A 15,470-nucleotide genomic window follows, 5' to 3' on the forward strand; every position below is an offset into this window, starting at 1 on the left:
TGAAGAATTATATGGACAGAGATTATATCAGCACATTAGCACAACAAAGGGCTATTTTAAAGCTTTGTATTCTAGAGATGCTTTGGTGCTTACAACACCGTGTCCAGAATGGGTTTTAATTATGAAATGTCAAGACAGTCACAGTATTCCCAGAGGAATTTTAACTGACCAAGTGTAAGAGAACTTGTAATCAGGTGCATCTCCAACAGGAAAGAAAGTGCTAAAAATAGCCAAGAATAGATGAGGGGAAAAAACATGTATTCTTTCACTACACTTTACTATTTTTTTCTGCAAAGCCCTTAAAGTTTCCCAAAAATATTTATTTTAACTGATGTACACATTGGACCGACACAATGTTAAAGTACACCATATTTTTTTGCTGTTTATTCAAACCTATGAATACTCAGCTGTCATATCGGACTAAACCAGAATAGGGTAAAAAAGTATTATCCTAGTAGATATGATGTCACAGCATGGTGCTTAAAGAGCGGGACCCTATTGGGTTAAGATTGGTAAAAAGCCTGTGTGGCAGCGTGTTGCTGAGCATGGACCACTACGTTATTCAGGTCAGGGTGATATAATCAACTGTGCATGAAAGAACTTTGGCAGCGCTCCGGGCCTATCTACGTCATCATCAAGAGAAACACATACCTTACAATTTGTAAGGACATTTGTACGATATTATTTCGTGCATTTTTTTAATCACTCCATTTTGTTTTTCATCACAGATCTGTTTTTAAAATTATTTTCAAAAATAAATATTTGCTGCTTTAGTGTGAAAACTCATTTGGGAGTATCATGCATAAAAATAAGTATAATTTTTCAAAGAAATTGCATCATTCTTGCAATGTAAATATGTATAAACTACCAGACTACATTATGTGTACAGTCAAACGAGGCATTATAATAAGAAAAAAAGATAATTCGCATCATGATATAAAATGAAACAATTTTTGTATTCTCATTTGAATCTAAGCAAATAATAATTAGACCTATAGTTCTTCAATATTAAACATCTCAAATACATGTTTGTCCAAATAAATCACTGTCAAAGTACAAGTTTCACAATGCTTTCTTGAGCTGGTCCCAAAGTAAATATTTTTATCGAGATTGGTGTCAAACACATCAAAGTAAATCCACCTGTCACAGGGAAACAATTTGAGGATGTTGGATGTGAGGTTTAAATGGTTCTCTTGAGGAGATGCCTGGGTTGAGGTCAAGACTTTGATTGAGATGAAAGAGAAGTCTCAGCTTCCTTGCTGAAGCTGTTGCCCCTCGACCTGACCTTGGATAAATGGATGATGGATGGAGGGATGGATGGATGAATGGGTGGGTGGACGGATGGATGAACAAACAATACTTTAATCATGTATCTCTGGATATTTTATACCACTTTTACCATGCCCAGAGCCATGTCACCTAGACTCCACCCATGCCAGCTGCCATTCAATGGAGAAGCATTCTCCTTTTAATGGTGTGAGCTCAAACCAATCACAACAACCCCTGGTCCCCCTCCGTTCCCCAGCCTCCAACCAATCCCGAACGCCCTCTCTCCACTCATGAGACTATGTGCTGCTGTCCATCAACTGCCTCATATATAGTGCATGCACAAAAATGTGGAGCAGTTTCCTAACTTCTGTCTCGTCTTTTCCATGCGTGTTTGCATGTGTGAATTGCTATGTGCACTTTTGTGTATGTTTCCGTATGTGCACGCATTGGTGTACGTGTGTGTGTGTACATTTGTGCTGAGTGGGGGGTGGATGCATGTGGGAATGTGGTTTCTTGTTTATCTATGTAGCTGTGCAGAAGGCGCGAGAGGGAAAGAGGGAGGGAGCGAGGGAGGGAGGGAGTAAGGGAGGGAGAAAAAAAGAGAGAGAGAGAGATTTGTGAGCCACTTGTATTTGCAAACTCCTGGCTGAGGTCCCATTGGCGGCACGGAGATCGGACTGAAAGACTGCATGTCAGGATTGTGCTTCAGTGTGTATTTGTGCATGTGTCTGGGTGAAACATAGAGAAGAACCATTTCATATAGACAAGATAGTGTGTATTTTAACCCCTGAATATGGAAGTCGTCTCCTATTTCTACTATCCAGACAACCCAGATTGCAGTTGCCCAACTTTTCTTCCGGCTACCGGTAAGTATTTGAACTGATTGACCTTCTGTTTTTGCTTTAAAAAAAACTGAAAAATAATGCATTTCCTCAGCACTTTGGCATGAGTCCATAATTTGATGGACAATAGTGTACCATCTTTTCACAAAAATGATAAACAATTATTAATCAGGTAATGGGTCAAGTTATAGTTTTAACTGTTTTACACATAGCGAACTCACCGGCATGTGGCGCAAACTAAAATGTGTGTGAAAAGTGTATGTTTCTTGTGTGATGTGAGTGAAAGACCAAAGCTTTGTATGTGGGAGGACTTTGAGAAGAATGTATGCGAGAAAGACCAACTAGACAGAGATTGTGCGTGTTGGACAAAGTGTGCCGAGTGTGAAAACTGTACATGTGTGTATGTGTGTATGTGCGTGCGTGTATGTGCGTGCGTGCGTGTGTGTGCGCGTGCGTGCGTGTGTGATTTAGTGTTTGCTCTGTGGGAATGTAGACTGCAGCAGGCAGTAGCTATGTTTGACTGAGAGGAACTGAGCCAGACAGAAGACAAAAGCAAGTGGGGCAGCCCAGACAGGGTAGGTCAGCCATTAGGGACTGAATCAGGAGGAAGGGGTAGCCAGCTGCTGCCGTGATGGGTGGGGAACCCCTGCCATTGGTCATCAACAAGGGTTAAGGATGAACCTCTTCATTTTCTGTTTCTCAAAGTGGTGGCCTTGCCGCTCCAACTTCCATCCTAGTTGAAGGAAATAAACCCGATCTTCTTGGAAACGTCGGTTTAAAGCATTTCGAAACAGCGAGGATTCAATCAAAAATTGATTGCTTTACGCTCTTTTCAAATCCGCCTTCCACAATAGGGAAATGTAGAAAAGGAAGTGTAAATTTAGAACTCGTTAAATATAGACGACGAGCAGGGGAGAATGCTTTATGTGTACAAGCAAGGCTTCTTCCTTGGTTTCCCCCACAAACTCACATGGGGAGTGACTGGAATGTATTTAGTGACAGGAAACGATGGCTATTCCTATGTGAACTTTTTTTGTATTTTTGCCCTGGTCTGCTTTTGTCCAAAGCTCTTAATCCACAGCAAATGGTTGAGTGCAAAAGAGAGTAACGACAACAACAAAAACATCCCTAAAGACCACAGATGTACTCAGAGGTGGCGCAAACATACATAGGCTTAATTCCGGCACAAGAACAATAATCCTGCAACATGTCCCTTCGGGTCATGGAAAACCAAGTCTTCATATAAGACCGCTCTGTGTGTGTACAGACCTCCAAAGCGGAAAGCAATGTAAAATACCTACACATGTAGAGTCTTGTCAACCCGATACACATCTTATCCAACATGTAACTCTTTTTCAATGGCGGCCTACAAACTTCAAAGTCTCCGACACAAGATATTTCTTCCAAAAACGGGGAATTTATTTACTGAACAAATTGTTAAAATAATATATTGACCATCCTTTCTAAAGCCGGGGCCATCAAATAACAAAATCGGTCACCGGCAAACATCTGAAGGTGAATAATTTGTTTGGGTTTGAATCATCTCGGTGTCTTGGATGTGATCCCCTTAGATGTTGGGACCTCCCGGCATCACTTGTAGAGCTAATGTGTAGTGTGTTCAGTTCAGGGAGGGCAGCAGTTGTGTAAGCAGCTCCTCTGACCCTTCAACTCAGTTCTGCCTGGACTCAACTGAGTCCTCCAAGGACTTTGGTCCCATGCTTGACGCTCTATAAGCCTCTCTACGCGCTTTGTTCCCGCCCAGGCTTGTGTGTACCTGGATTTGAATAGAAACCAGACAGCAATACAACCCCCTTCCCTCAAAATGCACACACACACCAGTGACGATCTCCTCTGACACCACTCTTGCACAGGACAATGAGGATTTGTTAGTGCTCAACTGAACTGCAAGCCCTCGGACACAAAGCACATAGCCTCCCACCGCAGCCCTCAGACCCGGAGTGCTGCAAACTGAAGCACAGCCAGGCAGGACAGCAGCAGGGGGGCCCAGGGTGGGGATTGGGAGAGGGTGGGGGTTGTGTGCAGGGGTGGGATTAGCAGACAAGAGCTCAGAGTTGGGGGATGGGGGCCAGAAATGAACAGGAAATTACTGCCTTTGATGAGGCTGTGGCAGATTCGCGGGAACTGAACTCCTCTCTGCGTCTTTCCCCTGCCGTAAAAACAGTCTGAGTAGAAAATGCTAAATTACTTGAAGGTCCCATATGTCCCTTTCCTTTGGCTGAAATAGATTTGTACAGGCACTGAGTCAGAAGCATGCAAAACTTTGCCATAGCCCTGCAGATTCCTTTTATATTTTTCGAACTTTGCCTTGCCATCTCTTCCCTCCCCAACAGTCACCAGTGTCGGTCCATGTCATGGAAACACATTTTTGCACATTGCACATCTAGTTCTCTTTGCAAAAAAAGACAAAGTCAAATAAAATAAAATTCCAAACTGCATCAAAAGTGTCCTTTTTAAAATATTTTTAAATAAGGCACACAACTTGTCTTATATTCCAAAACAGAATTGGCACTGAATGTTGTCCCATGAGCATTCGGAAACGTTTGAACCAAGACACAACACATAATGTAGTTTGTTAAGTAATGATCTTAGCACTAAACATTTGAATTTTTTTACATGACAAATAAACAAGCCCCATCCGGGCTGTGTGTTTCTAAGCATGAGAGAAGATGGTAATGTGTGTTCACTGAATATCAGGGTCGATTAGAGAATTTTGTCTGGTCGAGCTACAGCAGATTAGACATTGCCTGCCTAATAAAGCAGATACAGGCCGCGGGCCAGTCGTCTGGCGCTCTGACCCACATTGCTCTGATGTGCACGTCACTTCCCATTACTGTGACAATTGGACGGCACATCAGCTGAGTGCACCGCGATCTGCATACCCTCCCCACAGGCTTAGCCTTGCTTGCAATAACCTCATGTTGTCACTAACCTTGGCTTCGAGAAGTGTGGCGTGAGTCACAGTGAGGCATCGCCACTGCGGCTGTCAGTATAAAAGTGTCAGTGGCGAGTTGGTCACGCGAGCAAAATTTTGACCTTGATGCTAACGGATCTAAACATGAAGTCGTGTCACGGTGAATACATTTAAGTTAACGTCACCTTGACTTTTGGAGTATTAGCATCAAACAACGTAACCAACACGAAATACCACTGAAAGCCTTTTTTTGCAGGCCAGAAGGCATTTGTCAGTTTTTCTGACTTTGGATTTGACTATTCCTCATATTGTGTGCAAATAATGCAGAATAGCATCCCATTTGAAATACCAATCAGTGAGTCAAAACTCTAATACTTTATTTAAATCATCTGCGGAGCCAGCCAGTTGTTGGAGAGCCGCACGTGTGCTTTCTATATAATGTAAGCAGTTTGGTGGCGGTTGTGCAGCTGGCTGACAGAGACAAGTCTGTTTGCAGGCAGCCTGAAAGATAATTGGCAGCTCCGGAGTGAAAAGCGGCCTCAGCAACAGATAAGGACTGTGCGGAAAGCTCCATAATCAGCACGGATTAGCAAATGATAAATCATGGGTTCACATAAGTATGCTGTCACTGCGAGAAGAGCGAGAGGCAGGGGGAAAGCAGATGAAGGGAGTGAAAGAGTGGGACAGCGAGAGAGAGAGAGAGGAGTGAATGGTGGTGAGGATGTGGATGTTTTTTCTGTAATTCAAAAGAAAGACACAATAATACCATCGAGCGGGTCAGCAGGAGAGACGGGCTGTGAGCCGGGAAATGAAAAGAGAGGAGAAATTAAAAGCTCTGCCAACACTCTGGCTAATACAATCTTCTGCCTGTCAGATTACCTCCTTTAATCCAGAAAGGTTTAACGCCTCTTAGAAATCTGAAAGAAGACACGAATTCAGCAGAGATTTTCCTCTGCAAGAGAAGAGGAAGGTGCCAAGGAGGAGGGTTAAGTCTCTGAGCAGCTCAGAAAAGCACCGGCCTCTACAGTCACTAAAGTTCTATGCGAAGGATCAGCGTTTGAACTCAACCTAACTGACTTTTAACACCGCAATATTCATTTACTTTTTCTTTTTAGCCATCGCTTTGAACTAACATCTAAGGCCGTGTGTGTTGTAACATCGAGCGACAAGAAGACGATCTTAACTTGGTTTTAGCGGCGTCGATAAGGTCGCCAGAACAAAAAACACGGTGGATAAAGGGCAGAGTGTCCCTGCTGGTTTAATGCTGAAACGCATTTCCACAGCGTATGTATTCGCTTCAAGCATAAAAGGAATGGGAATCAAACAGAGCATTGTGACAAAATAGGGGAGGGCTGCTACCCAAAATGGTAAGTAAGCAAAACATCTGTATTTTAGTCGGTGTATGGTGCTCGTTATCCAATTGATTGCAGAAGATGCACCAATATTTACACTTACAAAAATGTAAAAAAAAAAAAAAAAAAGAATTTCTGGAACAACAACATATGTTATCTTGAACCACTCCCGTCGTATAACTGCTATTTTCGCTTAGTGACTATGCCGAGAAAGAGGTTTAGCCACAGGCTCCATCAAAGCTTTAACATACAACAGACTGTGTGGACAGAAAACATTATAATAAAAGAGTCTTTGCACGTCAAGTCTAGTAAAGACTAGAAAGAAAAATGTTTGTAGACTCTAGAGAGAAAAAAACACGGTTAAATTACCATGACATTGACCCAAAAAACTCTTTAATAACACGGTTTTAGAAATCTTCCGAACTACGTTTTTTGGAAAAAAAAGCATGCGATATATTTTTATCGGTCTCAACATTCATAAAATGAAGTAACAAAGCTTTGGAGAGGAGCCAGGAATGAGACATGCAATGCGTTTCTCTCAAGCATGCTGCACAAGTGGAGAAGTCAACGAGAGCCAGATTGACACGATCAAGTGCTTCAGTACTGAGTTCAAAAAAGTGCAAGGCAAAGCAAAGCTACACGAAAGATTTTGACTAAAAACAGTGAACACGCAGGAGCATCGGCAGAGGAAAAAGTAAAAAATACTGACGGCTAAAAATACGATCTATGGAAAAGACAAGCAGGGAAAGTTAAGTCAGGAACACTGCAGATGTTGTGGTGGAGCAATGTATGACTATTGAGAGTCACGGGTTAATGCTGAACAGCAAGGTAGCTGTGGAGAAAGGAGGTGGGATGGTTATCGTCAAGGTTGCGTGTGAATGCCTGCAACCTTGCCAGAGTGATCCGTGGCACGTGGATACTGAGTGATTCCGCAAAGGCTTGGCAGTCAGCCCGAAGGAGTCCCTAAGCTGGAGCAGGGCTAGCCTCTGATACTAGTCCCTAAGTGAGCCCTTATCTTTAGTTATTGACTCGAATAAATCAGAATTAACCACCCAAAAAGAAGAGTGGATAGACATCTTGGAAAGATGGTTCCTGGAGTTTGTTCTTGTTCTAATTTAATGAGGAAAAATGGAGGGGGAGGGGTTTGTTTGATTTTTTTTTTTAAATAAAGTTTTGGAAATTTTAAGCAAAATAGTAAAAGGGAATTTTTGAAATCTTGTTTTCTAAATTAAGAAGATTAAACAGAGCAACATGCATCACACCGAAAAACCAGCAGTTTCATTCCGGGCAAATCTGAAGAGCTTCTGGGTACACACTGCCAATTCAAAAAAAATAGAAAACTGTAATATTCAAATTGATTCCATGCCTGTATTTTACATAGAGTATATTCCTTTCTATTTCTTCAAGTAATTTAGTCCCGCTAGAGCGACAGAATATAAGAGGAGCGCTGCTCATAGAATTACTAAAAGACTGACAAAATGTCCAATCTGACTTTAAGGCTGTTGGGACTGTGACAGTAATTAAGGAATAATTGTTGAAATTGGTTGAGTTGGCCACACTTACAGTTTTATGATTGAGATTTTATCTTTCTGTGTACTTCCATAATGAGAAGTTTCGTAGAAATGTGGAACACTGCTTCAACCATGCAAGGACATTTGCTGCAGGCATCACAATTTATGCAACAAGATATGGCGGTCCTGTAAAATTAGTGATCAGACGTGCCAAACATGGCTGTACCCTAATTTGCTTCTATACTAATCATGTTTTTTTAATGATGCTTAGCTTTTTGCTGTTTTTGAGGTTAAGCTTTTGATAGTTATAGCCTATATGATAGATTATGAATGTATTCACAGGTCACAAGCTTTTGAGTAGTCCAACCGCAAAGGCCATGGTGCACAAAAGAATTCCAGTCAATTCCGTAATTAAAAATTCGGTACGGTCGACAGATCTATCTGTACGTACTGTACGATATGTTAGGTCTATCTCATCGCCACGGTCACTGAGTAACAATGCTTTCCTGTTTGCACATAAGGCATATCTTATGAAGTAATGACTTGATTAACATTGGCTTCAATTTGCACCGCCTTTGAATATGACAGCATGGAGGTCTGGCCGTAGACCAGGCGGCAACGCGACAGAGTACACAGTGTGCTTCTCATTGTCCAAGCAGCGGAATGTGCTGACGACGTAGGGATCACACGAGTTCAGTCACATTGTTGCACTCTTTGCTCGAGCCCGGATAGGCTCTTGTGCTTGCCCAGCTATTTTTACATGCTATAATTATAAAGTTTGCCAGTTATTTAAAGTTTCTGAGGATGGCACCAGTGTCATTACTATGCTGTCTAAACCAGCAGCATGTAGTATTATCGTGCTGAACGATAACACGGAAGAAAATTAACCTGAAAGACGAGTCAGAATGGAAATAGAGGAAGTAGTATGGGAGGATGAGTTATTTGAGAATGGGGTGGGGGGAGACTCGTGTATGGGTGGCACACAGCCAATGAGTCCAAGTGCCAAGAAGGGAAACCTACTCGTCTGTGAATGGAAACGCACGGAGCTAGGAAACACATTCTTGAGCAAAGTAGAGGTCTCGCTGGAGCAACAAGGAACTAAAACGGCAAAATGGTTCAGGGGCATGACATTGGGTTTTACAAAAAAGCTGGAGTATAAAATGTGGGCACATTTCTCAATGATCTACTTCTCAGTTCTTACCTAAAATTTTAGTCTTGGGCAAATAAAAACCCTGCATTTTATTGGAGAAGACCTAGAATAGCTCTTTTAAAGGGGAAAACAGTGGGTGCTTCATACAGACCTCTACAAATGTATGAAGAACTGTAACCATATAAATTTCCAAGCCCATCAACATGCTACTCCAATCGTTGTTAAATAAACGCAAATATACCTTAGTCAATCAGCAATGAAATATTTTGTTTTTCAATCCATGTCAACAAAGTGATTTAGCTATTTTTACTCCCACCCTACTAACACACACCCCCCTCCCTGCCTTCTGTCGCTAATTTGCATCATACATAAATTCGTATTTTATGATAATATATACTTTTAAATTTTATTACTAGTCTTATATATTTGAATTAACAAACCAAAATTGCACGCTATGCTGGACAAATGAAGTTTTCATTATCTCAATCAAACAGATCACAAACAATATCCCAGCAAACGCTTGCCTTAAACTACCCGCTTTCACTTGTGATTACAAAACCCTCAGACTACACAAATATTCTAAATTTATCCCAAAAAAAGGAGGACTGAGAACAAACACAGTAGTGTTCTACATTTCTTCATCTATATTAAAGGAACCAGGCGAGACAGGGAGGAGGAGGAGGACAGTCTATTGTTGAGGAGGTACAGATAGCCATAGAGAGCATTAATAAAACATGGCTGCATGATTTTCCAACCTCAAAGACGCGAACACAGGAAGGCGCAATCCCAGAGCAGAAACTGAGGTTCAGCGTAGGGTAAAGGGAACAGTAATCTCTAACTAGCACAACACTGCAATGTACTAAGCTGTGGGGCACAGCCACATTCTCTGATCACACTTGGAAGCATTAATTCAACTGCTTCCACAAGCCAGACTGACAACATGTTCTGCCCTTTTATTCGCGCTATTTCTGATGTTTCCCCCTTCTTTTGTTCCCCCCTTTGCTGCAGGCTGGAGGAGAGAAGAGAGTACTGCTCACAGATTTGAAGGTGGCGAAGAAGATAAAACGAGGAGCGGGTTTACCACCATATCTGAAGAGCTATTTTAAGGAAAACCGAGCCACTGCATCATCATCTTTCTCATTCCTTCTGGTTTGCCATCGACGTCATTTAAACCCTCAACACCAGCATAGGCGGTAACACACTTTGGCATATGGCCTACCCACCCGGGCCAAAAGAAACACACAAGCACAAAGATAAAAGGCACTTCAGTTTGAAGCCTTCAATTTTTAAGCGATTGATGAAACGTGACGTGAGCCGAAATCACAGAAAGTCTTTTGACCGTGTCAAGTTTAAAAATGCTGCATCCTTTAAATCTGGATCTGCAGACATGTTAAATGACACAGTCTGGGTGGGAACCAACAAGCCAGTGTGTGATTTTCCACTTGTCTGAGACAAAGTTGAGCCTCAACAAGATCTGAGGGACCAATGGAAATAAACCCAGTAGCACTATTTGATTTCACTCAAAGATTGTGACTGTTGCATTTACAGAAAAAGGCCAGTCAAACATCTGCCATCTATGAAACGGCAACAGTGAGGCCCAAGATCTTTATCGGTGTCCACAGTGAACATTCAACGCTGTCGGTGAGTTTGAACTCAGACAAAACCATCGACCGTTGAATGTACCCTGAGAGACATCACAGTGCGTGCTCCTTAATCTTCTTAAAAGACACATTTAGGAGTGTTTGACTTATGCTTGATACATTGTGGAAGCCTGTTTTAGAATTTATTTGGGGAAAGTAGACATTTTGGCAACACCTATAAATGCTGCAATAAACATTCATTGCTGTCGGTGGGTTTACATGAGAATAACTCACTGATCAATGAATGCAAATTGCGGTAAAATGCCTCAAAGATGCCTGATGCCTGATGACCACTGAGGAAATTATCCTACAAACATTCTAATATTGGGTAAGAATGACGCTACTGCACTGCCTCTTTTGAAATCTCACTGAGATGATTAATGTTAGTACTTAGGTATTTTCGCCGATTAGGTTTTGTCTGCTTTGTAAAGATTTATTTTGTGTTTGGGGGAATTGAATATCACATGATTATTGTAATGAATTACTGTATCGTCATTTGTGTGAAACCAAAGTGTGGCATGTACTGCAGAAGAAAGATTATTCCTAGAACATGTCTTTTTAAATGTGTCAAAATAAAATAATAAAAACCACAAGCCTTATTTTGCATTCATTTGAAAGAATGAAGTTCCAAAAGAAGTCACTGATGGCATAGTAGTGTATTCGCCAGGGCAATTCCCACTCAGTGGAAGTGTGAAAATGGATGAATGATTGCATGAAAAAAATATATATATTATTTTTCTTTATTGATATACTGTTAACATCTAACCGTCTAAACATGAATACATACTCGTGTCAAAACAGCCTTTCCAGCCAGAGCTACAAAATATTTAAATTGCTTTCCACGCTCAGTTAAGTTACAGTAAAAAAAAATCTCAAATTTAACAGAAAAAAATACGGCACCAAACAAAAGATGTTGACCTGCAATAGATGTGCATGTATTCAAGTCTTGCTCTATTGCACAAAAGAGACTCAATATTTTATTGTATTTACAAACATTCTACTAGATTTAATATCTGAACATCACAATTTCATGGCTACTAAAGATCTGCTGCTGAGGCAGAACAGAATTTTATACCGTTTTTGCGCACAGATAAAACTTACTGTGTTCTGTAATAAAAATAAATGTTATAAGAACCTGTGCAGAGGGTAAAGTCAATATTTGCATGTAACTGTATAGAAGACGGAGACATCTGCAAATAATCTTTGCCTAATTGCCTCATAAAGGCTAGATAAACATCCCCCCTCAGTGGTGTCGGAGCCAAAGTAGTGTATATTTTTCCATGATTAATTCAGTAATAGAAACAAAGTGGACGTTAATGACAAACTAGAATCACTTATAGTATCTTATGTCAAAAGTCACCATATTTTTTTTCTTTTGCTCACATTTAAGGGCAAGCAGACAGAAATCTGATTTCTAATTAAATTATATTCTATTTACATTCTAACTATTCAGTATAAATCTTAAATCCATACTGTACAGAATTTACATTTAATGTGATCTGTAAAATATATATCTATATGCTTATTCTACACAAACCCAAATTGTAGAATTTAAGAAAAATTTAGGTTCTTTTGGGAGAACAGTTGAGGGGGTAGCTTGGAAAAATTTATATTGATCTGTTATTGGAATAAAAAAGAAATTGCGCAAATAATTTGACCAAGAGTAATGCAGGAAAGTCATGAATTTGACAAAAGCTACAGTACTGTTGGTCGCACACCGTGTATCAGGGCCACACAAAAGTTTGCTTGTCCAACCCCATGATTTTGTGGCCGGCCTTGTCCTCCAAAATTTTAACGATATGGGCAACGACACTGGAAAAAGCATGACCCATTTCTCCCTGACCTGGAAACACTCCTCAGGCTGACCCAGAGTCAAATATCACACAATAGGTACTAAGCAAGCAATAAGTTGGGTGGACAGAATTGAGCTTAATCATGAATTATTACAGACTGAAATCACAAGAAAGCATCCAAGCTAACAATAATATTTCCATAATATTATTTTATTGTCCCATATTGTAAGGGCAAATGGGAGAGGAACAAATGCAGTACCAGTTTCATACATTAAAATTTTTAAAAAGTTGCTGAAGCACTTAAATTACAGACAAAATTAAATCCTATTAGATGCAAAATCAATTTAAAAGAAATGAGTTTTTTTGAATACTGTGATGATTCACTCCCCGGAAAAACAAAATTTGAAATCTTGAATGACTTTTGAACTCCCATATAAAGAGGCGGCTATGTGAAGACAAAGAAGAAGAAAAAAACGTGTTCTGACTTTCAGCCAAGTGCTTCCATATGCGTGCAGAGTTCAGCGGGTCCAGGGCGCACGTGGGTGCATATGTAACATGCAAATTGACAATGTATCAACACCCTCTGTCGGCCTCAGACGTGTTGTGCAACTGGGGTCTACATATTGCTTGGAATTTGCAGACTAATCATGATATAAGAGTGATCCAATCCGATTGGTAATAATAATTACATTTTAAAATACTGATGAATTAAATTTGGTCCAATGATCAGTATGACTAACCAACTAATTTCCATAAAGAAGTGAGATTTTGTTGGTACTTTATGAAGCAAAATGTGTTACATTTTACCTAGGAATCACACTAACTGTATGAAGTGCAAAAAATAAAATAACATGTCTGCAAAATTAATGTTAAAGAGAGGGGTGGGAAAGTGTCTAATGGAGATGGAATAGGCACCTGATGATGATGATTAAACATAGAACATAAGTAGTCACCACTAATATTACATACTGTATGTACATTAAAAATAATCAGACATTTCAAGTATGGATTTAACCATCTTAATTGATGCATGAATTCCATTTGAGTTGGGTGGGGAAGGGGTCCCAGTAGAATTTATTTTTTGCCATCTCCTCATGAAAAAAATGTTTAAAGCAGAACACTCCAATAAAACTTTGGATAATTTGCCATCAGACTTCAACATCATGGGACAAATCTAACTTTAATCTGGTGAATGTTTTAGATGATTGGAATTTAATCTCCAAGATAGTGCTGAAAACAGCTGTTGCTAACACAGCTATTTGGCCCCTGACCTAGGTTTCTGGTCACTGAATGGGGGTCTCTGAATTCCCACCCCTGTTAGAACATTTACAAGGCCTACCTCAGCCCCCCTTGACCTCAGCATCACCCTTTAGCCGATGCATGCACTGAGGCATCACAAGGGTAGAATAGGGCCAATAGCAGGCCAGCCAGTCGCCACAGCCAGAAGCCCAACTCGTCAAGTTTACAACCCTATCGGGTTTGGCCTCATAAATCCACGACTCCTCCTGCTGTACACAACAATGCCGGCTATTCGCTTGGTGTGCAGGTTGAATAGTTCTTCTCTTACTTCCTTCCACTTTTTCACCCCCTACCCCTTCGATTCCCCTCTCACACATTTATAGAGGGAGTGATGAGAAAGGCCGGAGCAGAGACACGGACAATCGGGACCGCGAGTCACGTCGAGGTCAGCGTTTTCTGAACTGTGTTCAACCTCTGACCCTTCCTACGTGCCACCTGGCGCTGCAATGGCAGCAATGGGTGTCCTGGGTGAACTTCGCCTGAACCTGGACCTTAACATTGGACCATCACCTCACCCCTGCCTCTTTGTTCGAAGCATCTTTTCTGAGATGGGCACATCATTGGAATCTTTGCATCCGACACGGTTGTATTGGACTTGTGTTGATTTTCATGAAAAAACGTAGTAAAAATACGTTACATGAGCAACATTATTTTCCTCACACTTCAAATATCAAACGAATGTCAGAATTGTGATTCTTTGTGTTGCCTCATTCTTGCATTATTTTTGGTTTTTTTTATATTTATTTATCCTTTCTTTGGTATTGTCTTCGGTTCTGTTGAGATAAAGAATTGAGATTTGCCTGTGCAAGGAAATCTTTAGGTTATACTTCCCTCTTGTGGATTTCAGAAGGAAGTGTTACTGCATTAAATGAGAATTGATTATCTCGAGATGACGAGTCATCAGAGAATACCGCAATAAATGAATTGATTAAACATTGATGCACTGAACTCTACATATGTTTAGATTTACAACTGCTCCATTAAAAGCTTAGTGTTCAATGACAACAATAACACTTCACAAAATGTTCTCCTTTTCTCAACAGATGACTTGCACTCAAGATTCTCTCTCAATCAAGACAGGTTAAAGTGAAATAAAATGTTGCCTGGATTTGAGGCAAGACAGAAGAATGTTAACAGGTCAGTCGAGTTTGAATGAATAAGAAAATTGGGGGGAAAATAGACCTTCCAGCTGTCAACCGTCACCTGTCAGTAAAATATGTACCTGTGTATTTGAGCCACAGGCTGAAATTCCTTGATAATGTAAGCCATCGTTCACACTTACCTCTCTGAATTGTCTTTGTTGTGTGGACCCACGCAATAATTGTCCTGTCTTTACATTTTTTTATCCCTTATCTTGAAAAGTATTTGAAAACAAATGGCTAAAATGACTTTTTACCGGTCTTATTAATTGATTGATGATAGATGGGTTAAGTAGGTGGGAAGATGAATGACTTACCCACGCTGTCACTGTTTTCTGGCTCCAGAGAGTGGTCTCCAAAAAAGCCTAAAAAAAGACAAAATAAGTTAAACCAAAATAAAATTACAGTCGGCACAGTTACTGTATACTGAGGACTAGTCACTAAGGAAACACTAACGGAGCCTACCATTCCTAGCATCTAGCCAGCAAGTAACATCTACTAATATATGAGAGTGGGAGCCAAATTGAATAAAATTTACCAATT

The 15,470-nt window shown here is 40.5% G+C and overlaps 1 protein-coding gene and 1 long non-coding RNA gene across 2 annotated transcripts in view; one reads left to right on the top strand and one right to left on the bottom strand.

The window, feature by feature from the left end:
• Positions 1–15,470, bottom strand: part of nr6a1a (nuclear receptor subfamily 6, group A, member 1a) — a 59,824-nt gene that overhangs the window by 33,220 nt on the left and 11,134 nt on the right. The window contains exon 3 of the mRNA XM_077600913.1: positions 15,245–15,292. Coding sequence (XP_077457039.1) covers positions 15,245–15,292 — 48 coding nt within the window. The remainder of the gene's footprint in view (positions 1–15,244; positions 15,293–15,470) is intronic.
• Positions 1,875–10,947, top strand: LOC144074472 (uncharacterized). Its single transcript, XR_013300309.1, has 2 exons — positions 1,875–2,135; positions 10,065–10,947. It is a non-coding gene; the product is annotated as an uncharacterized LOC144074472 (long non-coding RNA).

Source organism: Stigmatopora argus, chromosome 5 (genome assembly GCF_051989625.1).
Source record: "Stigmatopora argus isolate UIUO_Sarg chromosome 5, RoL_Sarg_1.0, whole genome shotgun sequence".
Lineage (NCBI taxonomy): Eukaryota > Metazoa > Chordata > Actinopteri > Syngnathiformes > Syngnathidae > Stigmatopora > Stigmatopora argus.